Here is a 25,811-nt window from a genome sequence, read left to right as displayed (position 1 = left end):
GCGTAACGATCGGCGAACGGGCCCTTTCGAACAACGGACACCCTACCGCGGTCTTTTTCATTTTCTTCCGTTGCTTCGAGCATCTTCGAGTTTTCCTCTTTTTTTACGAGATAAAGTTGAGAAAAATTATCAAACGAGACACACGAAAATAATCCGTGAACACCTGACCTCTTCTTGGACAAAGACTGAAACCGAAATATTGTGAGGTTTAGGTATTATACCGATATTTGCTCCCATATTATCGTAATATAACCGCTATTTGGCGAAATCGGTTTCAATACCGATATAAGACGGTCATGCCGGTATTGCCATACGTATTTTATCGATATTTGATGTCCACAACGGTAAAAATACCGAAATATATACCGGTACGGTACCGCTTTACTGATGAAAACACATTTTTCATTTTCTACGTACAGTGATTCTTATTAATATTCGGACATCATGCTATTCAAAATATTGTTGTGGCTTTCGATTGTTTATAAAAGTAAATTTGGATTAATTTTTTAATAATATAATAGAATATCCATTATAGTTTATAGTAACATAAATTTTATTTATTTATTGCACATACCTTTCTTAATATCAAAGAATAAACTGAACTATGTCGAAATGTAGCGTGGCAAAAATATTCGGACATTTGAAGAACTACAATATTTGAACCTGAAAATTGTTAACATAAACGATAATTAATATTTTGTTAGGTAGCCCTTAACTTCGATAATATATCACAGACGCTTAGGCATATTTCCAGTAATTTCTTTTATTCTTCCATTCTACGATTAATCGTTGTTTCAACTCTTTCGATTTATCGACGTACGACAATTAGTCATTTTTCACCGAGAAAAAGGAAAAACGTATCGAGAAGTCGGTCATCTTTTAAAATTAAGTGAGAGTATCGTGGCTGATGTTGTATGGTGATACAACGATGAATTAGTATTAGAAATAATGAAGGATACGTGTATAAACGTCATCAAATTTACAATCGGCAGCTTTATGAAAACATTTATGAAAACATTGTCTCCTTTTCCATTTCTAATATATTAATATTTCATTTACCGGTACTATACCGGTATTATACCGAAATACATCTACCTAACATCGTTTTGACAGCATCGCACCATTTCGGTTTCATCAAACGCAATCGAATATTAAAAATGCCGGTATCCGTAATACCGATTCGATCTCTGTTCTTGGGGGTTAGTCCTCGGTACGATAAAATTAAAGTAAATAAAATAAAGATAGTCGGCAATAAAATTCACATTAAAGGAAAAACTAAACAGATGCAAAGGATCTGCGAAATCCCTAGAGAGAACAAGAGTGCTATCCGAAGAAGACTACAAATGACGCGAAAGGAAGTAAAGAGGGAGGTAAATTGGATTCTAGGCGAGGTATCGAACGAGTCAAACGAACTACAAGGCTTTTGAATAAACGTCGAATTGCACAAATATATAATTGTAAAAAATATATAATTTTTTACACTTCCTTCTGCGACAGACTTTGCGAATGCACAAACTTTGAGCGGCACTGATAATCTACCCTGAATTCTCAAAACCATTTGAAGAGAACACTTCGATACAGTGGATGATCAGTTAACGAACAGTTCTAGTAGCAAATATCATCTTTGAACTGAGATTATGTTCGTTAATCGATCATAATCCACTATGCTTGATGGACACAAGTCTATACTACGAAATATAAATCGCTAATGATCTAAATGTCGATGCGACTTTAAACCCGCATAAAAAAGAAAAAAAAAAGAATATTGAAACATGCGATAGCGAATCGATCGAATGATCTGTTATACGACTGAAACACTTCGAGTTACCTGAAAGTTTCTGTTCGTCGAACTCCGTCGAAATCTTTCCGATTTTTCAAACAGAGGTCGCAGAAATCGCGACAGAGTTTAATTTTGAAAACTGGTGTGAACTAAATTCTCCGATACCTTGGTTTGCAAGCAACAATATCCCAGATAAGATAAGCTATGTAACACTTTAAACAGAATAAATGTGATCGCCAAATCTTTCAATTAAATACACCGTGTTTAAAGTTCACAACGTGCGCTCCCGATTTTATTCCTGCCACGGTTTTCGACTCATTTTCGGATGACGAACAAAAATTTCGGCGCTCGAACGCTGTGTAAATCGAACGGTTTACACATACTTCCCTTTTCCTCCTTTACGGTGCAGAATATAGCGCGTGAAAAACACCGAGCACCGAAATTTAATTAACAGCATCGACACGCAGAATCAACCGGTGGATTTTTCCGAGAATTAATCTCGTTTACGCAAAAGATAAAAGATAAAAGATAAAACCAATCAACCAACAACGAATAACACGCTAAAACTTGCTGATTCTCTTAATCGCGAGCACCTGCCGATATATATATATATATCAATCAACCGAAAAAGTCGAGCTATTGAAACGGACAATAATAATTCCAATAGTAATTCATTTTTCTTTTTTTTCTGTTTTCCCCCTCCTTCGACAATCTATTTGACAATTTAATCACTTGCCATCGAAGTCGCGCTGTTTCATCAACAGCTTCGACCAAAGCGAACCTAACCTAGTCGTTCGAACGACAACTCGGCTCGGCTCGGCTCGGGAAAAGGTGAAGTCACGGTTTCCCCCTGATTTAAACCGTCGCCGAAGCGAGTCGTAAAACGAACGTGAAACGAACGTCTATCCCTAGGAAATAGGGAGGGAGAGCAACAGTAAGAAATGCAGGGAGGCCGAGAACAGGTAGAGAGCAATCTTTAAAATTGTATCGCAAAACGCCAACCTTTCCCGGAGAGCTAAACGCTGAATAGGCACGGAAAACGAGAGAAGCCAGAAGAAAGAGAGAGAGAGAGAGAGAGAGAAAGAGAGGAGACGAGCCGAGCAAGCTTCTACGTGCCGGCACTGAGAGAAGAATGGACCGCCCCTGTGTCTACCTGTGGTTTAGGTATTTCCGTCCTCCTTCGAAAGAACACGGTTAACGAAAACCGCCACAGTGAATTCAATGATCGGCGCCGTTGTGTACCGATTTCACCACGTGCCTACGACACGAATTATTCACGAGGCAGAGAGACAGGGCAGATGTGTCCTCCATCGGCCAGGTTTCCACCCGGGGATCCACGATCCAACCCTGAACCCTTGGTCCAACGTGAAAACGCAAACGTATCGGGGGAAATTCCACGGAAGATAAATTCCAGCCGGGGATTCTTTTCGCGATTGTAACAAATTTTACGGGGATAGGGAATTACAATTTATCGAATTTCAAGGATCCCCCGGCTGCTTTCCGAAATTTAAATTGGATTCTTGCGCCACTCGCTGTATTTTACGACCTCGCAGCATTCGTGTACGCTGATTCGCATACGTAATATTGTATATACGTGGTAGTACACATTACACGCCGCGGTTCTGCGAGTTACGAACGGATTTAATGTCTAATTTGAATTCTGATTTACGTTGCGTTTATCTGACTCTTTTCGACTCCAATTTTGGTCGGTTTTTTTTTTTTTCATTATTGGCCTACCGAACGCTGCAAAAAGTTCGATTTTTAACTCTTTACAAACGAACTTATATTTATATTTCTCCAAAATAAATTTCTACTCAGAATTTCTACAAAACACGTGTCCCAAATCTCTGCAAACATTATCCAATACACCAATATTCTTCTTAACCTCTTGCACTGGAATGACGTGCCACGCACGTAGAGAATTTTTTGTTCCAAAATCGTAATATTTTTAAGTGTATTTAAGTATATATCAGTCTTAAGTATATTTAAGTATAAGCAAATAATAAATCTATTACTTCTCAATAATTTCTATCCAATGACATCATACCGACGAGTTAAAAAAAAAAAACGAGTTATTGTATATTTGGTCCGCAATTAGTTGCCAGCGCAAGTCCCTTCCATGGATGCTCCGTGAATTTTGTAAACGATGATAAAAAAAAAAAAAAAGAAAGAAAGAAAGAACAACAAAAAAAAGGAGAAAAAAAGGAAATAGAAACCTGTCGTTTTTCGGTCCTTCGGGAATTTTTTCAACCCCTCTCTCAGCCCCTTGATCGTTTGATCTCGAGAAGCTATAAGAACGGAGGAAAGACAAAGGGTACGTTTAGCCTTGCTCGAGTGTTCTCTTAATGTGGCATAGTCACCCTTTTAAGTTTAAAGTGGCAAGGGTGGAGGCGACTTACAAATATCGGAGAACGATGCTCTTTTGTTTCGGTGCTTTTCACCGGCTGCCTAGGATCATTGAAAACGCAGTACTTCTCGGGGAGTCCTCGAACGATTCATTCGCACGAAACACGCGTTACGTTCAATTCAACGCTCTACTCGGCTGTGTATCTCGAACAATGCTGGAATACCTTTTACTTAATGCTGGCTGATGCATCGTGCAGCCACTGTGCCTCATGCATCACGAGACCAGTGTACGAACAAACAAAGTGGTGAATATCACCAGCGACTACTGCTAATAAACTACACGAATATCCGATGCAAAAATTAAATAATTCGAATTTACAACTATCGATTCTATCCTACAAAAACTGTATCCATTGATTTCACTTTCGTTGGAATTAGATTGCGCCGCACGGAAATTAGCGAAGGTCGCTTTCATTTTCATCTCTTCGTCAAACAGTAATACAGACGTCTCTTTTTATGCAAATAGATGAGATTAGAACGAATTTTAGTTCCAAAAATAAAAACCAGAAAAGGTATTTCATACGTTTTATGTATTACGTAAAAATACAACAACGAACTGATGTATCTCGAACGATATTTGAGTTGGCCCAGTTGCAAAATACAAACGCAGACTGTACGTTCCAGTGGGAAAAACTTGGGATAAAAAGCTTGTATATTTAAAGACTATTATAAATACGTAAGTTATTTGTTCAAACGACAAACGATATTCCTCGCAGAATAGAATATATCCAACATTGACAAAGATCTATTGGAGTATTTTATACTTTCTTTCTGTTTCTACAATCGTTTAACTAGTTCTTAAATTCGCGACTATATATTTCCAACAGAATCGAGCTATAGTCAGGTTGTCAGTTTATTAACACTGAGAACTATCAACAATTCCAAACGCAAAATTTCCATCAGAAATGTTAAAATAAAAACAGAAAAAAAAACAGAAAAACTTTGCGACACAATCATGTCTCTAAAAATCTTTAAAAATACATTGCTTCACGTCTATGATATTTCTAGGAAAAATTGTAAATCGGTCATTTTGACAATTTTGGTAGTTCTAGTTTTAATTGAGAGACGTTAGCGCAGTTATTCATAAAATAACACCAAGTTTTAAAGTTGCATTCTTCTCTAATGCAACTTGACTTTTATTTTTCGCAACCTCTTTCACAGAACGAATCGCATTTTTTTTTTTTTTTTTTTTTTATAAAAAAACGTGCAAAATTAACTCGAAAGTTCACGTGGCCGGAGAAGATTCCGAAAAAAATGATCGTTTTTCACGTTTTCCGTGTGCTGAGCCTCGAAGATGTTCCCAACACGCTTCTCGCGGACAAACACCCGGCAATCACAAATTCGAGACACGCGAAGATACGCTGGCGAGGAGTTTTAAGGCGCGCCCCCAAAAACTATAATCTCGCGCGACTGGTAATCCAGTGAAACGTCGGGTTCCGCAAGATCGCCCCGGAAGATTGGCTTGGAAATCCGGACTTACACGGGAGGATCTATCCCCTGCGAAACTTCTTTACTTCTTACTCTGCTCTGCGAGTAGGATGCGGCGTGCCACCACGAGCGGCAAGCGAACAAAGAAAAATCCCAGGTATCTAACGTAATTTAAGACGAAACGAACGGAACTCGCTCGTCCTGATACTCTTCCTGCGATCGAAATTAGAAATCGATGCGAGAAACGACAAACGGGGGAGTGATCGAATTGTTCGCCCGTGACGTTAGATCGTCGATCGTTAGATTCCAACTGAGGGATACGTAAAAAAAATTCCCTTCGACTCAATCGTCTACGGGAAAAGGAAAATTAGATGAAGGCTAACCAACTTTGGATCCTCCTCGACGAGAACACCCTCCAGGTGTCGAATCGAGTCAGATAGTCGAACAAAGTCGAAACGAAAACAAAGTGTGCCTTACTCCGTAGAGAATTAAGATTTAAGTCTCTGCTTATCGTCGTCTGGTCTTCTAAATGAATTTCAGCCACCGGCTAGCAGCAAATCCCTGGCTTAACGTTGTTTCAGAATTAACGGTATTTAGCGCAATTGGCACTCGGCCAATCCTATTAAATCGATTACGCGGAAGTTCCGCGTGACGATAAAACAACGCGCAGACACGAAATGACAAACAAATATATCGCGAGGAAATGTAAGTACAGTTTATTAAAAAAGGTGATCATGAAAGCACGCACAGATTCGAAATCGAAATCGAAACTACCGCGAGGTTCCCTATTACCAGCGTATTATGATACAAGGAAGAATTCCTCAGTTAAACTACTTGAACAAGTTTAACCAAGTTTTTCGTTGATGGTTTCGAGCAGATGCTGCACAGCTAATTCCTGTTAATGTTTAAACTCGCGAAAGTTTCTAATTTGCTGTATATATACAGTGATACGACGACAGTTAATGATACGAGGTTACCACGTCGAATCACAAAAGAACGATTCAATAAACGTTGACGTTGTTTCGTTTCGCTTCTGGAACAACGCCTCTAATTTCATTTTCCGGCGCCGTTACCACGCGCCAGGGAAAACTTAACTCGCGCGGACCTTCTTTCGCGAGCAACGCCGCCTCGAACACGATCTTATTGTTGGGAAAATAATCCTTCCCTGCAGAAGTTGTTCGAGAATCGCGATACAAGCTATCACGGCGAAAGAGCTTGAGAACTCCTTCTACAAATCGCTTTCTGTCTTTCACCGGAGAATTTTTAAGACCGCTTCATAATGGCCGTGGATCCTAAATGCCTCCGTGAGATGAACTTCGCCATTAGAGAGACCTCGAACGGTGAAACGTTCGATTAAATAGAAACCCGACAGCCTTCTGGAAGGATACCCCGATTAAAAGCACACCGTGATTTTTTTAACAAGATAGAAATTGTATTGGAGGGTTTACGTTACATCGAACGAGTAAAATTGTTTCGATTCGAAGTCATGTGCATATATGCAGACTTTTAATTGTCAATCGTAAAAAATTATAGTTTGAGAGACTGAGCGTCCTCTCTAAGGAGACTACGACCGCGAAAAATTTTGATCCTTTAATAGTAGAACCACCGATAACTAAACTTTAGGCAGAGTTGGCTAACTGGCGACTACTTTCTCTTACTTTCCTGGTCTCTAGTGCTATTCCTTCCACTACCCCTATTGAACAAGTAGAGAGTGGAGGGGGCTAGTGCTAGCAATCACGAAAGTAAGGACCGCCAGTTAGCCAACTCTGGACGAAAATATAACATTTCCAGCAAAGAAATTAAATAAATAAAAAACACGAGCTTCCATTAATACATTTTATTTACAATCACTCGAGTGTCTAAAAATATACTGTTATAAATATATAAAATTTCCACGGAAAATTATATTTCTGACTTTGGTTTAGTTTTAGCATTCAAAGTTTATAGCTTTTTGTTTCTAATTCTTCGAAGCGCTAATTCACCACTTCCAATTTGTGGTTAAAAGCACGTGATTTTTAAGCAAATTAGAAATTCTGTTCGAGGGATCGTTACTCCGAACGAGTAAAACTTATTTAAGATAAAAACGGAACGATCACGTCACATTCTACCGATATATTTGCCAATCGTAAAAGAATTATAGCTCGAGAGACTGAGCGTCCTCTCTAAAGAGACTAAAGAGACGACCGCGAAAACTTTGGTCCCTTAAAAGTTTATAGTCCATTGTTTCTAGCTTCTCGAAGCTTATGATAATTTACGTCTTCCAGTTAGTGGATCGTATCTTCTCTTAATAAAAATTTAAGAGATCCCCAAGGGAGGAGTTTATACGTTCGCGCAGATCTGAAAAACATCCAAGGACGCGGGTATACGTCCTAACTAGATTATTAATTCATGCACCGGAAATCGCGATAAAATTACACTCCGGATCCTGAAATAATGAAATTTCTGAAACTTTGAACATAGAGCACAGACAGATCGTTCCTGTTCCTATATTTCGGCTCGTACTACCTCGTTCCGAACGTTTCCAACGATCTCTCGAAAATTTGTCATATTTGCCGTTGCTTTAAATTTTCGTACGTGCACGACAAAAAAATAAAGAAAAAACAAAAACGCCAACAGCGACAATCGTATCGCGTATAAAACATCGAGTCCAATTATTTCGGGAGAAATAAACGCACGTTGTAATGCCCGCTATTAAAACTGGAAATGACTGTATATAACAATGCGAAATGAACTTTTCTAAACGAAGGAACTTTGGACAACTGCAGTGAAAAGTCGATTTTTCTGAAATTCCAGCCGAGGGAAACGAAATTTTCGTACAGCAACACTAAAAATGAGATAGGAAAAAAAGAAACTGTTTCGTTGTTCGATCAGTTTCGTTGCAATTGACCGACAGTGTACATATTTATAAGCGAGTAAATGACGCAATAATTTCAAAGGAGAGGAAAAAAATTACACGCTTATCGAAATGATTTTTACATCGCGCGAAATTGCTATCGGATTTTATCTTTTAATGCGATGAGTTTTCAAAGGAAGAGTCATGCGAGTTCCGCGTCACGTTCCTATTATTATTATTATTATTATTATTATGTGCAATTATGGAACTCATTGCCAGTTACGAAATGGAAGTTAAAAGCGAAGTCGAAGCGACGCGAACGATTGTCTCGTTGTCGAGATACAAATAAAGGCCGGGCAACGTGTACAGTCGATTCCACAAAATCGCGAACTTTACTTGAATGAATAATATCGTAGGGAGGGGAAAAAAAAAAGGTGGAATCTTACACGAAGCTTTGCGCGACTGATAAACGCCGCGTTGCGCCAACAAAGGAAACGATAATCGCGTGCAAACGCTTTTAGGAATTCCCCTTATCGCCATCGGTCGCGGTTTTTCCTCTGTCTGAGTAGTAAATACACAAGAAATATGCACACGTTATCCGTAATCGGGCGCAGCAGGGAATTTCACTATTTCCGGGGTTGTATCTCATTTTTTCCTTTTTTTTTTTTTTTTTTACTTTTTAGACACGCGTGCGTGCAAGTAGGTAGTAGCACCTTGAATGGAAAATATTTTCAATTGAAAGCTCGGCCTCGTTCGTTGAATTTAGCTTACATTCTTAACAAAACGTGGAAAAATGTCAATATCAAAAAGCGGAAGATAATTAGGATCTACATGAATCGGAGGAAGAACGAGTTCGGGAGCGAGTAACGATTTCTCGTTCCATTTTTCAAGCAAGCAGAAAATCAAACAAGCGAGGCAAACCATCTGCTGGAAATATCAAGCGACGCAAATTGCTCCTGAAAACAGAGAGCCGGTACACGCAGGACACGGTGTACGCTAGCCGACGTATTTAGCAAAAATAAGTAAATACACACAAGTATCGCGCGAGTCGCACACCCATGGAAAAGCAAGCATCGCTGGAATGTTTGCGACGGCGTGCCAAATAAACCAATCGTAGCCGCGAGTTAACGCGTTCGCGAGGATGAAAAAAAGGAAAAAGAAAAAAGGAAACAGTAACGGGACAATGCTAACGCGGCAATGAAGTTTTTATTAATATGAGAAACACGGTACAAATTATCACGTCTATTTCTCCGATCTATCTATTCGTAGATACGTAGTTCCAACGAACCCGATGGAATTTTACGCATCAACATCATGCACCTTGACTCTTTCTCTCTCTCTCTCTCTCTTTCTCTCTCGACCGCGTGAACAGCGATCGCGTATAAGTACTATTTACAATTGCGCTGTTTGACAATTATTAGCCTTACATCCAATGCATTCAATTTGACGAAGCTATTGTGCAATTCTTGCCGGCTACCGTCTAATTCTAAGCGAGACTAATTCTAACAATAAGCGGGGAAGAACTGAGCGAAACCGTCGTGTCGCGTGGAAATTTTCGTAGAAAACGGGGAAGGCCATTAACCGGAAAGGCTGAAGCGTTCCGTTCAATTGTTCCGCGCGCGGTTCTCGGAATCAAGTTTTACGCTGTCGTCCAGTGATTAGTCGCGGCAATAAGTCACGAAAGGGACGAGTCTTGCCGTAATTCGAATGAAATCTTCGTCTCAGCCAAGACATTTTCCCGTCTTCTTTTTTTTCGCCGCTCCCTCATTTTTCTTTTTTTTTTTTTTTTTTTTAGAATTTAACGAGTGGAAAGTAAAGATTACGCGGCTGGAAACGGAACTTGAACGACAAACGTTCAAAGTTCTGTCTCGTCGGATTGTCTCGTTGGATTGGATAGCGCGACGGCGGCAGCTCACGTTCAACCTGTCCGCGATCGAACGGGAACTGACGCGGAAAGCAAAGATAGGAACGACGAGCTTCGATGAAAACTATTTAGGCAGAAAGGAGGAGGTTCGGCTCGAAGGTTAATTTCCGTCTTCGATGTTGACGCCGAAACCAGATGAAACGATGTCCGCGTCGCTTTAACGAGCAACGATGTGCGAGCAGTTGAGCAACGAACAAGAGCTGAACGACAGTAGAAGGAAAAACAAAAAAAAAGAATAAAACAAAAAGAGAAAGAGAGAGAGAGAGAGAGAGAGAGGCAGAGAAAATCGACGTGCAAATTAATAAATTTCCAATGATTTACACCTCGATCGTCGCAATAATCCACGAAGCGGTTGAAAAAGCGACCCAGTTCTCGAACACCGATTCGCAGAGATAAAAGTTGCCGCGAGATAGAGCAGGATTCTTATTAAACGCGCAGATAATTTTCTAGATCCTCGTTCCCCGACGTCGCGAATTTCCTTATTAGGATACTACAGACACAAACATTTCCATCCTGAAAAATTTCATCCGACAAGGAGTCGGATGAAACGGCCAGCGGAATTTCCCCGCTATGAAATATTTAACCGTACTTCTCAAATAAAGAATGGTTCTAACGCGTATAATATCGCGGCGTGTAATCTCCATTCTTTTAATGTTGAAACGTGAAATAATGTTTTCTTTCTTTTCCTCCCCCTTCCGAACGAACGTTCGTGCCACGTTCATTTTATCTCGATCCATTCACTCGAAGCTTCGTCTTATCTCTTTTCAACAAAATTTGAAATTAGCCGAAATTTCACGTCTCGTCGTTGTAATTTTTCTCAAAGAACTCGTTATTTTTTGTTTTCACATTTAAAAATACTAATTAGCTCCCCGAGCAAAGAAGTCTCGCAGTCAAGATATATATGCTCCTTCTTCCCGTAAACGCAAAAGAAAGTGTGGCGACTTCTAAATTTCGTTTAAATATTGTCTCAGCTGTATGGAAACGAATATTTTTGCGCGGAAACAGCAACAAATTTGCACTTGTAATAATTTACAAATAGTTTCAAGAAATATATATATATAAAATGTATATTTGCAAATTACGTAAATGTGAGATAGACCAAAATTACGGTCGAATATTTCCGGTTTCCCTTTTGAAGAAACCCAAGGGGAAATATTCCCCTTGAGCGAAAGTCGGAGCCGGGCAATATTACACGTCACGGGAAAAGATGAGCCTTGCATGATTGAGCCGCGCTTCGCTTCAGAAAATTTCTCACTTTGATCGGAAAACCACGGAAAACCTTCTGATCGTGATACCACCAGCTCGATTTGGCATTCTGATCCTGAAGAATCAATCTACGCGCGCGAATTCGTCATACGAAGTCGATTGCAAGCGGTAAAACGCGAAGTAAAGTGTGATACAATTGAATTTAACGCAACTGCCGGTATATCTGCTTACACGGCAGAAAGAAAATTGCGAAAAATGAAAAGAAATTGTGCCAATTTATTTATCCTTGCGGATCAAGCAAGCGTTTCCCTCTTTCAGAAAGTTGCACGGAAACGATTTCAAAAAATGTTCACATTTTACCACGCATAGGGCAAACCTAGAGAACGTAACAAAATTCGCGAATAATTTATTTTTAAAAAATTCCCTTCTCCCCATTAAATCGAAAACTCGAAATTTACTAATTAAAGAGGAAAGAAGAACCTTTTAAAGGTCTTTGCTTATTACCTTTTTCGTTTTACAACATGTAATCTAATTTTTAAATAACGATAATAATTTTTAAATCTGTACCTTTGAAAAAAAAAATTAATTACTCACGGCCGAAAACGTACGAAGCGACCATAATTGTTTTCGACAACGAACGCGATATCTCGTCACACGAGTCGCACGTAAAAGCATTATACCCTGTACAGTTAGAAAATTAAAATACGTTGCACCGGTCGTTCTCTCGGACGCTGACTCAAAAATATAAGAAACCGGATTACACGCTCTAGGTCAAACGCGCGGCACTAAACCCTGACCTTGCGAGATACGTAATCCAGAATTCTTGAAACTCTGTCTCTGTCCGTGAATGATTCTCAAAGATTACGAAATGCCTCGAATTGCAACACTCGGAAATGCTAATATCAACATAATAAAGTGCAATCGATGCGGGGAAAAAAGAGCCTGCGTATTTTATCTGTTTTGCGCAATCGCCGATGTTATTTTACACAGTATGTGCAATAACGTTAAGCGTTGCATTATTCCTGGCCGTGTGGCAAATTCTTGTCGGATCAATAAAAAAAAATCCACGTTGTGGAAAACGTGGGACCGGGACCGTAAGCGTTATTAATTTATGAAATCCGTTGTACGTAAAGCGTCGGTTTCTGAACGCGAGTAATTCGATGTAACAGACAACAGACTGTAACTGTTGATTCCAATTGCAAATGTTCAATAAAATACACTGGAAAGTTGACAAAAACGCGTGTCGCGTCTGGCCAATGATCAGGGATTCCAAGGGGAAAAAAAGAAAAAAAAGAAAGAGACGTTCCTACCTTATCGAGATATTGAAATCCATGTTCCTGCGCGACCTGCTGAGCGACTTCCGGCCCTCCTTCGATGTGAACTGCCCACTGATTCGTATAGGATGCCACTCGTCCACCAAGGGTCACCAGCACGACGATGGCCAGTCCGAAGATCCTCTGCGGGCACATGATAGCTCTGCCTCTCGATCGCGACTGCTACCGCTAGCGGCTCCAGTTTCACGCTCAACACTATTATCCACTATCCACTAAAATCGCCACTGCTACCGGCAACGAAGGAGGCCGAACGAAGATAACAAGAACAACGACAACAAACAACGGCACCAGCACACTCACCACCATTAAACTCCACGGCCCACTTATCTATCTATCGCACGCGCGGCGAAAAAGCAGGTTTAAAGACAGGTGTGATGATAGACCGGATAATAGTCGAATGTGGGAAACAGAGAAAGAAAGAGAGAGGGAGGGACCAGCAAGAAACGACGGAAGAAGAATACGAGAGAGAGAGAGAGGAAAAAAAAGGTGAAATAAGACGATGAGTAACTCGCACCTGGTGACCGTCCGCGGCCAACTGAACTACCAACCGAGTATGTCACTCGTTAAGTAGCCTCCGCACTTGCGAGCCGATGACTACACACTCTCTGTTATTCTTCTTCTTCTTCTTTCCTCCACGTCCGCGTCGTCGTCGTCGTCGGTGTCGTCGATGGTTGTTGTTGTTGTTGTTATTGTTGTTGTTGTTGTCGTTGTCGTCGTCGTCGTGGTGGTCGTGGTGCTCGTGGCCGTTTCCTCGTCGGTGACGTTGCTGCCACTGTCGCCGCTTTCGCTCAACGACGAACAGCGGTAGGTGGGGCGATCGTCAAGTCATGTGGCTGTCGTTGGTGGGGAAATCGACGTGATTCTCGTGATACCGATAACCGTGGACGCGTACCGTGCACGTGGCTGTCCTCTGACTCAAGGGCGACGTACGTACTGCCGCTGCGTTCCGCGTTCACCGTCCGCAGCTTCGACTTCATTCGCCTCGCGTACGAGCGGCACGATCTCGACGATCTCGTTGAAAAAGAAAAAAAAAAAATCGTCCAGCGTTCTTACCGTCGACGTTCCATCGAAAAATGAAAACCAATCCACCGTTCACTTTGATTCCCTAGGTCGGTTTAGGTAGACTAACCGACCTAGCCGTTTTCTATTCCTCCTACTCTGCTCGAAACTTTTTGATTACGCGGAACAACCTTCGACAAACTTGTTGTTCCAAACAGCCGCCACTCGTTATTGCTCGTTTTTCTGTTCCCTTTCTCTCTCTCTCTCTCTCTTTCTTTCTCTTTCTATTTCTGTCGCGCGCGCACGCGTTTTTCTTCTTTTCTCTCTTGGATTCAAATTCGACGATCGACGAGCGGACGATGAAGAAACTCCGAAAGAAAAGACGAAACGATTTCAACCGTATACGAACAACATTTAGTACAACGGGATGGATTACAAGCGGAGTATCGAGAGATACGTTAGTTACGGGCGAGATAATCGTTCGGCGAGCCACAAGGAGGAAACGCACTTAGACACCGGTCGTCCGGTACCACGATGGCAAGACAGTCCTCCGACAGCGCTAACCAAATAGTTGGCAGCCAGTTGTTATCGACCGAAAAGTCGGTCGATTCACGTCATCGACCGTTGCATTCTCGTTGCTAGCTGCATATCTAGGAAAATTCGTCGATGACGTGCCTCTCTCTCTCTCTCTCTCTCTCTCTCTCTCTCTCTCTTTTTCTCTCGGTGGTGTCCTGCTTTTCTCCTCCTCCTCCTCTCCCTTGATCTTCTTTCTTCGTGCTTCGCTTTAACTCATCCTCTGCCTGTCAGTAACCGAATTTGGATCTGAAAATTGTTTCGGGAATTATAAATCTCAGATATCTCAGATGAAAAAGAAGAAAAAAGAAAAAGGAAAAGAAACATGACGAGAATAAGACTACGATTAACGAGCAAGTTTTATCAACTTTAGAAAGTAACAGACGTGAAAAATGACAGAAATTAAGAAATTAAAGAGTTAAAGTATTACTCGACGCACGTAATTGGAGAGATTGCATATTTCCACGTATGTGTTACGTATGTTTTACACTTTTCTATCGCGTAATAATATCCTGTATTCGATCGACGAAATATTCACAAACGTTGCAACGACCGAAAACAATTTCGAAATGGACCGACCAATTACTCCAAGGGATAAATAAGCCGAGTCATTTGCTGCTTTCTGTTCCCTTTACGGAAAATTGCATATTCCCAGCCACGGTCGAAGCTTAATTACAGTCAGTCCGGCAAACAAGAGTAACTATGCAAATTCTTACTATGTAAGAACCATCGTTTGCGTATCAGTCGTTATTCAATCACAATACGTTCCTCTGATTTTTACAGAGTTCTGACAATCATGGTTTTACGAGCGACGTTCAACTACCTCCGAATACGCCGTTCCCACGTGCAGTTTTGCCACGTATTTTTGATGATAAAGTTGTCGGCGAGTTTTTGTCGGTTGTTTGCATCATCGTTACAAAAGAAAAGTGCTCGAAACGAGTCAGATTTTCAAATGAAAAGAAACTAGGGATCGATAGACGTTGGAATGGTTACACGGCATACCGGGGAAATTGCATTCAGCGTGTAACTCGACCTGATTTCCTTCGTACGTAGAAATTTATTAAGGAAATGCGAATTTTCCTTTTTTTTTTTTTTTCCTTTTTTCACTCGATGTTTCTTTTCGTTTTCTCTTAACGAACTTGAAGAGTCCACCAACGCTGCTGTTTCCTTTGTATCCTCGCATATTCTTTGAAGTTGCACTTTTCATTAACGACTTGCAACTTTCATTAATTTTCGGCCTTTAAACCACTTGGCTTGTTCAATTCAATTGTTTTGGAAACGTCTTGGAAAAAATTGGTAACTCGATTCACTCTAACGAAGAGAATCGTTAGAGGAAACGGAATTGAAAATAATTTTCTAGAGAAATGTAAAATACGGAGAAGAATCTTGAACAATCGAGCTGGATGAGAAATACCTATAGTAGCACGCATCAGTCGTCCCGGACAGTTATGGATTCCTTGGAACGAGAACTGCGTTCCCTGAGGAAATTGTACTTCTTCCGGTGTAACACTGATCTCAATTTCTCTTTTTCGGGTGAGCTTTTATGCGATGCAACATAAATTTTCGTTGACGTCATACGTTCTCTCGTACACAACCTTCAACGAGGTGAATGATGAACTGCCGCGAAATTAACATTCCCATTTGGAAAAAAAGTTCAAAATTCATACGTTAACGTTGAAAAATTACAACAATGAAAATTAACCTTATCCCTTGGAAATTACATCCTTTCTTTCTGCGTGTATGTGTGTGTGTGAACGAAAAAAACCAAGGCTCTTTTGTGAAAGAAAGACCATTATTGCTCAACTTCCGTACTCAGTTCAATTAAATTGAACTAAATTAAATTGGGTTAAATTTACTTAATTAAATTAGACTCTTTCTTTTTACTGTTGGTTTTTCTATTTTTATAGAATATTTCTCTAGCCAATTGTAATTAAACATCGCGAAGCCCAGTGTGTAATATACGTATGAATATCATTTTCATTTATTCAAAGATTTAAATATTTCGAGGACATTTTGATGAAACGCAATTGAAGAGGGAAAGTTAGAATTGTGAAATACATTTGAAATAATGCGGTTCGATGAAAAGAGGTTGAAATAAGCAACGTTCTATTCGCGACTAATACTTCTTGCAAATGTCCACGACTCTGTGACGATTCAGTATTCAAGGGATACCGTTTTCAACAATTCTACGGTTTCAAAGAACGAAATGGAAACGACTATCGTGCCATATTATCGATGCATTTTAAAGGTCGCTGGGTTCCGTGAAAAAGGCCTCGAATTTCAGGCTGCGGTTCGTCTGGTTACAATTCGATAGAACGTTTACACCGCGATCAAGTGAAATTGCGTTTGCGATATTCGTTTCGCCTCTCGTTCGCCAGTAAATTTTAAAAGTCTATTTTAAATGTGGAAATACAGATTGCAGCTAGCACAAACATTTTTCTTGCGCGAAACGGTGATAAGTGATGCCTACTAACTATTCCTATTCCGACCTTGTCACTTATATATTTCGTCCATCGATTCTGAGCTAATTTTTGAAATAGACAAATGTTTAATTGAAGTGGGAAGTTTTCAAAATAATTGGCGCGGGTGACGTAACGCTATTGTCGCCTATAAATAAAGCTATTTTTCACGTGCTTGTCCGGAATTCTACTCGACGTTGCAGCGAAGAACCGTAAAGAAAAACTGAAGATTCGCATTATCGTCACGTTCGAGCGACGTTCCAGACGATTCAACTTCCGGGGAGAGGATATTGGTAGCCCTACAGATACACAACTTCGTGAAAGCTCTATTTTATGTCCGAAACAAGTTACATTTCCTCTCTATCTGACTTCTGTGCTTTCACCCACCAATACAAAACGTAACTTTTCATTTGGTTTCAAAATAAAACAGCTAATTCCGCTTTTGAATAAAATATCTTAATCGTCTTCTCGAAAACAATTCGAGAAACAAAATTGATTTATTGTTTGAAAGAATCGAGCGGAAAGTTGGCAAAATTTCCTAAAAATCAACAATCAACTGAAATTTGTGAAATTCGACGAATATTCATATCTATGCATTATCACTTAACTTTGCGAGGGTAAGAGATATTCATGAAATTGTTAAAATATGAATCGCCTCGAAAAATCGCACACGCAGTTCGTTCGATAGTGAATAAAGGTTAAGGTCAACACTGACGATTGAAGATGCGAATTGTTAAGTCTCTGATTATCGATTCTGGCAACGATACATTTCAAATACAACGATATTCACATATTCCTCACAAATTTCCGAGCAAAATTATTTCGCTCTTTTATCACATTTGCCAGACGAATTGTCTGGAACAAGTTCCTCGGAAACATCGACTGTAGATACGCGTAATTTAATTACCGTTTCCGAGCGTACGCTCCTTTCTCTCTCGTCATCTAGCTCTACCTCGATTTCTATTCGCGATCGCTAGTCCGGCGCCTCGAGTTCACACAAGAATTATGAAAATTACAGGGCAATGAGAATCGACTTGGCCAAGTATTCCGACTGTATGTCGCGATTCGAAAAAGAAGGGAGCAGCGAACTTCCGGGGGGGGGAAAAAAAGAGTACGCGACGCATTGGTTGGCCAGCACTGGAGCATCGCAGTCCACTGGAACATCTACTTCGTGCCTCGAGGAAATTGCATTCTGCGGTTTTCCTCCTTCACTTCCGCACTTGGTACTCCAATGATAAAGAGAGAATAAGAACGGCCGATGTGGTAGAGGACAGCGTCAGAGAAGTGAATCAAATTTAAGCCGACTTTCCGCTCTCGCATCTTTCGTTCTTCTATCTTTGACCCTCCGTTATTATCGCTCCATCTTTCGGTCTGGCCACGTCGCTATTACCCGCCATTTCTCTTCTCCCTTTCCTTTCTTTCTTTCTTTCTCTTTTCTTTTTTTTTTTTTTAATTTTCAAACAAAGCACGCGAAAACCATTTTACTCGCAGTGGAAACCGCTGTGGGACGGTCCAGTTCGGTCCATCGTCGGCCTGGCAACAAGCGAACGGAAAGAGAGGAGGATCCTGGACGCGTGCACACGCCAGCCAAATGGAAACGGACCAGGCCGAACCTCTTTGCCAGGTAATAACTGACGACCTTTGCCCCCCAACGAGTCTCAGCCTACCTGCCTGCTACGTGACCGAGTTCTCTTTCTCCAAAGAGGACCGATATTTACGCACGGCCGACGCGTATCAGCGGATGAATTCAACAAGAAGGACCAGCTGCAGTTGCAGCCCGTAAAACCTGCATCTCCGCAAAAGGAACAAAAGGATAAATAGATAGTTCGACCCTCCTCAAGATAGACCGTATTGTTGCTTCTCTTTTTCAAATATAATGATACAATTATTGACGAAGGAGCTAACGATATTATAAAAATATTTGCCAGAATGTATTAGAAATATCAAATGATGATACGTACGAATGAAAGCGTACAGACACCTTTTAGCTACTTTTTTATGTGATTATATATTGTAGGCAAATGTAAGTGAAAAGAGCACTTAATCACGTATTTTCTGGTAATAAATAATGCATGCATCGTCATAGACTCACGATACTTGCTAAGAATATTTTCGAAAAATAAACGAATACCGTCTAAAATATATCGTTCGAACGTTACAATTCTATTACAATTTGACGATAAATCGAAATGAATAATTCATTTAAACGATTTTCTCTGTCGAAATATGCTAGTTCTCGTTTCAACGTTTACTAACCTCCAAATGCTCGTCATGTACGTACTTCACCTGTTGTCAATTTAACATTTTAAGACGAGACGTATAACGCAACGTATCATCGATAACAAAAGGATCAAGCGTTATATATATTTACAAATTCGCCGCAGAATGATAGATGACGGTTTTTCACGTCTTTCGACCGAGAGATTCACAAGTCAACGAGACGAGAATATTCGACAAATGTGAAAAAAGACAAATTACCTGTTAACGCGTCAGCATTTTGTACGTTTTTCCAACGATGCTTAGTTATGCAATGACGACTATCGCAGACGAAAGGAATGGCAACGAACCGAGGCATGCAAGGGCCTTTCTCGTAACAGGAAACACTCGGGGGTCACGGACTGCCATGAAGTTTATACACCAGCGTGGTTCTGTCGTGCAACGAGAACACGAGACGCGCAGAAAACCGGCTCACGTTGGGCTCACTCGTTAAGATAACACGACTTTGTGTTTTATGTGTAATTCCACGTGGCAACAAGTCGAACAAAAATTGTGGCTTGCAACGAAATGAATCACGAGCGCGAAATCCAACGTCCAACCGTCCGATTGACAATATACCTGCGCAGTGCTCCACTGCGCAGCGTCACTTCGTCAGTTTCGAGAATCGCAAGCGCGACCATCGAACTGCCATATCGAATCTCGCGATCGAGATCATGTCGTCCCTGTGTAACGTTGAAAACGCAACGTTCGAAAGTCAAGCAAATCCGTCCAACAATCGTCGCTCCAATAAACATGGCATTGAAACGAGAATCGAAAGGTCATTCGGCTCCAATATGACTCGAAATAATACAGTCGAGGGAACACGCTGGAAACTCGTTCGCCGTAGTGGGAATAAAAAAGGAGTAAACAAATCCGGCCGCGTGTCGACGCGCTCAACGTAACAGACGCCATGGCTTGCTTGTTTTCTTCTACAGGTTAGACGTACGCGGAAATCGAAATACATGTGACAGAGTTAAAATCGCACGATTCACGGAATCGTGTAGACGAGAGAATGCAGGCAAGTTAGAAACGACAACTGCACGTGGGTAGAAACACGCCCGTCCCGCCACTGGAATGCACCGAGAGACGGTATTCGCGCTGCATAGCTGTCAAGATTCAAGATATTTCGTCGTATCATAGAAAGACGAACGCGACGAAGTTGCACGCTAGCGTGCGTGTTGATGGTGTGTACGTGCGCACACGACCCGTGTACATATGTACAATGCATGTGTGTATAACGAGGAGCTGGCTGCACGAGGCCATCTCAAGGTAACGGTTCCCGGACACGCATTTCCATACCGAAACGAGGAGTTTACGGAGTATTGTGGCTTGACAGCTAGCGAAAATCGCTGGTGATAAAATACGGAGCACGCGTTCGTTCTTATTAATAGACTTCACTCACGATTTCAGCTGCTGGTGCTCCTTTGGCTCTCCTTCAATCGAACCGGGTCTACTGCGTCCGTGATACTGGGTTTCTCTGGCCGCCGTGATGCCGTCGGTGTCGATACACAGTCTCGTGCACGGAGAGATACTCCAATCGAAGCGAGGAATGCGGAAGATGGAGAAACGGGGATAGCACACCGCACAGTTGCACAGCCTGGGAAACACGCCTCTCGTACCGCCAAACAAGAATGATCCACGATTACTCGCCGCGAAACGCAACCGAATCCATGATCGCGACAGGTAACGTGTACGTAAAACGAACCGCGTGCAGTCTTTATAACGTGTCACCGTCGACGCGCGAATGTCGGATCGTGCGACGTCATTCCTCGTTGCGTTCTCATCTCCACGACGAAGCACGGTTGACTGACGGCTCGCCAGTCGCCACTCCGTTCCGATCTTCCCCTACCACCGGCGCTTCCCCCACCACCCTCTCCTTGTGCCCCCCACCACTCGGCAACCAGCTTCTCCCGCCGCCGCCGTCGCAACTCGTAGCCCCGCGCGTCCCACGCCACCCGCAGCGACGTTCAGTCACTCGGCAACCGCTTGTCTGTGTACTTCTCTTTCTTTTTCTCTCTCCCTTTGCCTTTCTCTTTCTCTCTCTCTCTCTCTCTCCTCTTTCTCTTCCTCTTCCTCTTCCTCTTCCTTTTCCTCTTCCTCTCTCTTCCTTTCTGCATCAATCCCGTAAAAGCGAGCGAGAGAACCATGGACACGGCGTGAAAGGTTGAGAAGGCTATCTACCAGTGTCGTCGTAATGCCACGGGTGTACCCGTTAGACGCTCGTATTCTCGTATCTCTTCCTCTGTATATCCCCAGCATGCCTATCGTTCGTTGCTTTCTACGTGATCCTGTTCTATTTTGTTTAAATAACGAAGAACTTATTTGCAGTTTCGAATAGACTGCCTAAGCTTTTCTATCAATTCTCGCTCATGAGCGGCCAATCATGGATAAAATGTGATGTTTGTCAACGTTTTGTCACATTACATTTAACAAAGTACAGTTCGTTTCAGGTACTGAACCTGACAAGCATAATGGTAATTGAGAATGATTCGAAAGTACTCATTACACACAAGTAATGATATTTCCAAGTCTTTTAAATTAAAACAATTTCCCAACTGAATCTAGCTAATCTATTATACATACATATGTATTCGAAAAAAAAAAACGTGTTTGAAATCCAGACATCAGTGATTCCGCGAGAAGAAAAGTTCTCGAATGGCGTATATCATCTGAGCGTATTTTCGAACGTAAGCCTGTCCTGCTATGGACACGGGCCCGACAAGATCCTCCATCGTCCCTGGGGGTTCCAGCAGAAACTCGTCCCTTTCCATCATGCAACCCTCTTCTTTCCTCGTTCGTTCATCTTCTAACCTTATGCACGTAGCAGTACATCTTCTCTGGCATGCACCAGTGTCTTCAGCCTCCGTCAACCTGGTTTCTTCTTGGCTTGTCTCGTTCTTCCTTAGCCCCCTTCTTTCATTCTTCTTTTCCCCCATTATCGGGACCCTAGCGGGTCGGACGAACCAAGGCAAAGAGGGAGAACCACCGAGAATATCGAGCAGACGTCTCGATCCCCGACAGATATTCTCCACGTTCACGTTCGATTCTTTTCAATCTTATCTTATTCACCTGTTCAATTCGTACCGATCAAGCTCGCCAACCTTATTTCAATAGATCCAGGGGATACGGATATCGAGTAGCTGATTGTTTGTTGCTGGGAACCTTGCTAACACGTCACTGGATGCATGCTAAACGAGCGTATCGATAACGAGCCAGGATATTATCCAACGTTGGGACACATCCGGATTTCCGTGCATTTCTCCGCCTGCCTTATTTGCACTGTATGTACATACGTACACCGTGTCTGAGATCAATTGCCTGCTCAAGGCCAATCAGAGGTTGCTGTTACAATGCTCGATTCACTGTTCTTCTCGACTGGAACTCTCGAGCTTTCGGATTTCATTTTACATCAGTGTGTTGTATATTTGATACACCAACGTAATATTGAAAGATTAATGCGTGACGCTAGAGAACGAAAAACATTCATTAAGCGTAAGATTTCCTAAAAACCACTTTACTTCAGCAATTTCTGCTGGATATAATTCGATGTGAATGAAATTCGATTATCGATTTATTGACACATTTTTAATATCGGTTCAGCGTCGTGAGAAAGAGAAATCAGAATCTAGGGAAAGGGAAAAATCAATGGCGATAGAAAATATTCAAGCAGAAGAGCATATCCAGGAAAAGCAAATGAGACAAGGATAAGAAAGAGGCCAAGGATTTCAGGTTGGATAAAAATCGACGCTTAAGGTATCTCAAGAGTGAGAGAGAAAGGCAGAGAAGCTTTCGTTAAAAATTGATGATGGATTTGTTTTCGACCTGGTATACGACATTTATTTAGTTTATTCCTATTCTGTCGCGCCATTACATTGTTATGTTATGATATTATAGATGTTTTTACCAAAATTTTAGTTGAGGATATTATTATTGAACAATTTATAAATTAAAGTAACTAAAAGAACAACAGCTTAAATAAAGAAAGATCTATACATTTCAGTTAGCAACAAATCATAATTTCTTATGGTTATTCTTTGTATTAAACAGTATTACCGCATTAACCTAACTAAATTCATAGATTAATCTATTAATGTTAATGTCAAAAGTTACAAAATAATCGTACATCATGGAATATTTCATCGTTCATACGTATTAATGTAATAGATAATGCAATTTGTCTCACTGTCAGACATTATTATTCGTTAACAATGAATAATATGTTATGACAACAGTGGCATAGTTAATTTCACCAAAATAACAATTTTACGCTGATGACCCTACATAATGAATAATTATCGTCAGTCGTGGAATCAATAGTTTTCGGAATTTCATAGTAACACGCTTTTGATTGGTAGACATATAAATCAACACTATGAAAGAGTTAGCAGATCAGAAATCGGTCGAGCGTAATGAAGCTAATACGAAAGTAGGTCCATTACGAATTTGTTCATGTGTTCACATATATATATGGAGAGTAAACCTGGAAAATTTTGTCTCCAATGCAGAAAATGGGACAAGGTTATTTTACGTGTAAATTATATTTCAAATTTCCCAAGGAACTGTAATTGAACGGTACAAAAGTTTTTATCATTTGAAACTCGAAAGTGAAACAGCTTCATCAGCTTCTTATTAAATTGTATTTTATATAGCGGATAATTCTTGGCCACCGAAAGGAGCACGTACCTTTAATCTTCTCGAGTATCAACTACATTTCCATGTAATATTCTTTCACTTTTTGTTTTCATCGTATATCTTCCTTAATGTTCTACCAACTCACAAAGTAATGTAACAACATACGATCGTAATCAAAAGTAACATTTTCTGACTAAACAATTACGTAATTTCAACGCTACTTTTCCAGTTCAGTTTCAACAAACACACCATCCAGTTTTAATTAAACAAAATATTTATATTAAAATGTAAGAAAAAAAGAAAAGAAACGATAAACTCTTGTCTTTCCTCGGTGTCCTTTTCAATTTTACTTTTCAATTTAACTCATTACTCATTACTTTTGTTTCAATGCTAATTCTAACCTCGTTTGTTTTTCCAGTTGGTATGAGAATCATCGGGTGGTTAAGAAAGAGCAAAGAGTCACGCGTTTTTCCACTGATGGACTTCACGGAAGTCGACGACTGCGGAACGATTTGCTGAAAAACCGGATCGATTGGGGGGTGGGTCGTGCCGCGGAGCAGCGGCGCCCTTATTCCTCTCGTCACTCGGCAGCCTCCATTAATCTCCGTCAGTCGTGTCTGATGGACACCGTGGAGGCGATAACGAACGGTTGTTGAGAATGAAGGACGAAATCCCTTACCGTCCCTACTCGTTCCTTTTCTTATCTTCGCTGATAATCGAACCAACGGTTAAATGCTAATGCCTCGTGCTAATACTTGCTAAATTACCTCGCGGTGAATGGGAAATCTTGGTTGTACACGTCGCATACACGTGGCGATTCATAAAATTATTTCCGTGTAAAGAGTAAGAATGCTGAATGGAGCTTAGAATTGTCACTTAAAAATACAATTTTTTGACAACGGTGGGGCATGATCGCGATCAAAGGTCAATTTAATCAAAAATGCAGCACATAGACAGAACATTTCCGGCGCAGTTGAATAAAATGTACTACCCTTTGGCTGTTGTTCTCCATACTTTTATATCGGCGCGTCGTTCTTTCTTTCGGTTGTTCAGTTGAAACACAGCGTACCAACAACGGCGAGCACTGTATTTGATGGCTTCAAAGGTCAACATAAGAGTCGTTTGTCTTTCTATAGAAAACAAAAAAAAAAAAAAAAAGAGAGAAAAAATATCGTTACTTTGTATGAGAAAATCGGATTGCCACTCTGTGTTTGATTCCGCTTGCACGAATATCGTAATATTTCACTTCTTAGTGGATCGATCGTGGCGCGCTGTTTACAAAAATATAATCGTAAAATTAAATTTCACAAAGGATAAATAGTGAATCTCAGAGTACAACTGAAATTTAGTTCATGTTTGATTATTTTCAAGGAAATAATTTAAAGGTCTGCTCCTAGAGTTTTAAACTGATTGAAACTGAGTAGAGGATGTCTGTTAGTCTATTATTATATCAATACGTTAAAGAAAAACACAAACAAGATAGAGAACGAAGGAAGAAGAAGATTCCATTGCAAATTCACGAAAGAAAAACCAATTATTGGAATAATCTGTGTTTTCTCATAAGTTCTCAAAATTCGTTCCAAACGAAGTTTCCAAAACTCGGCAGTCCCCCGATGCAAACTCTCAATGCAAACAGCAAGAGCGGACTACCTAAGGAAAATACGAGCAGTGGGTTCCATTCAAAGAGGCCAGCGAGAGAAAGAGGGAAAAAAGTGTTGGAAAGTAGAAGGTAGAAAAGAAGAAAGAACGCATGACCGAAGGAATTACGCGGTGAATAATAACGCGGATTCCAAGCAGATATTAATTATTATCGGAGCAATGGTGAGCATCCTTGGTTACGTAGCTGGATTTGGAATGACATAATTCTTTCGAGACAAGACGTCATCGATTATATTATACTTCCTGCACACAACCATGCCGCATACGTTTCACTCTTGAACAGCAGGTTTGTCATAGGACAAATGATCATAGGTAATTTAGA

General features: G+C 40.8%; 1 protein-coding gene across 1 annotated transcript in view; it reads right to left on the bottom strand.

The window, feature by feature from the left end:
• LOC122533809 (furin-like) overlaps positions 1 to 21,000 on the bottom strand; it is a 141,926-nt gene extending 120,926 nt beyond the window's left edge. Inside the window, exons 1-2 of the mRNA XM_043663877.1 lie at positions 20,601 to 21,000; positions 12,888 to 14,732 (exon numbers count right to left, since the gene is read on the bottom strand). Coding sequence (XP_043519812.1) covers positions 12,888 to 13,046 — 159 coding nt within the window. The 5' untranslated portion in view covers positions 13,047 to 14,732; positions 20,601 to 21,000. The remainder of the gene's footprint in view (positions 1 to 12,887; positions 14,733 to 20,600) is intronic.
• Between the last annotated feature and the right edge of the window lie 4,811 nt (positions 21,001 to 25,811).

This window comes from Frieseomelitta varia, unplaced genomic scaffold (assembly GCF_011392965.1).
Source record: "Frieseomelitta varia isolate USP_RPSP 00005682 unplaced genomic scaffold, Fvar_1.2 scaffold_555, whole genome shotgun sequence".
Classification (NCBI taxonomy): domain Eukaryota; kingdom Metazoa; phylum Arthropoda; class Insecta; order Hymenoptera; family Apidae; genus Frieseomelitta; species Frieseomelitta varia.
This window is presented reverse-complemented; position numbering and strand designations above follow the sequence as displayed.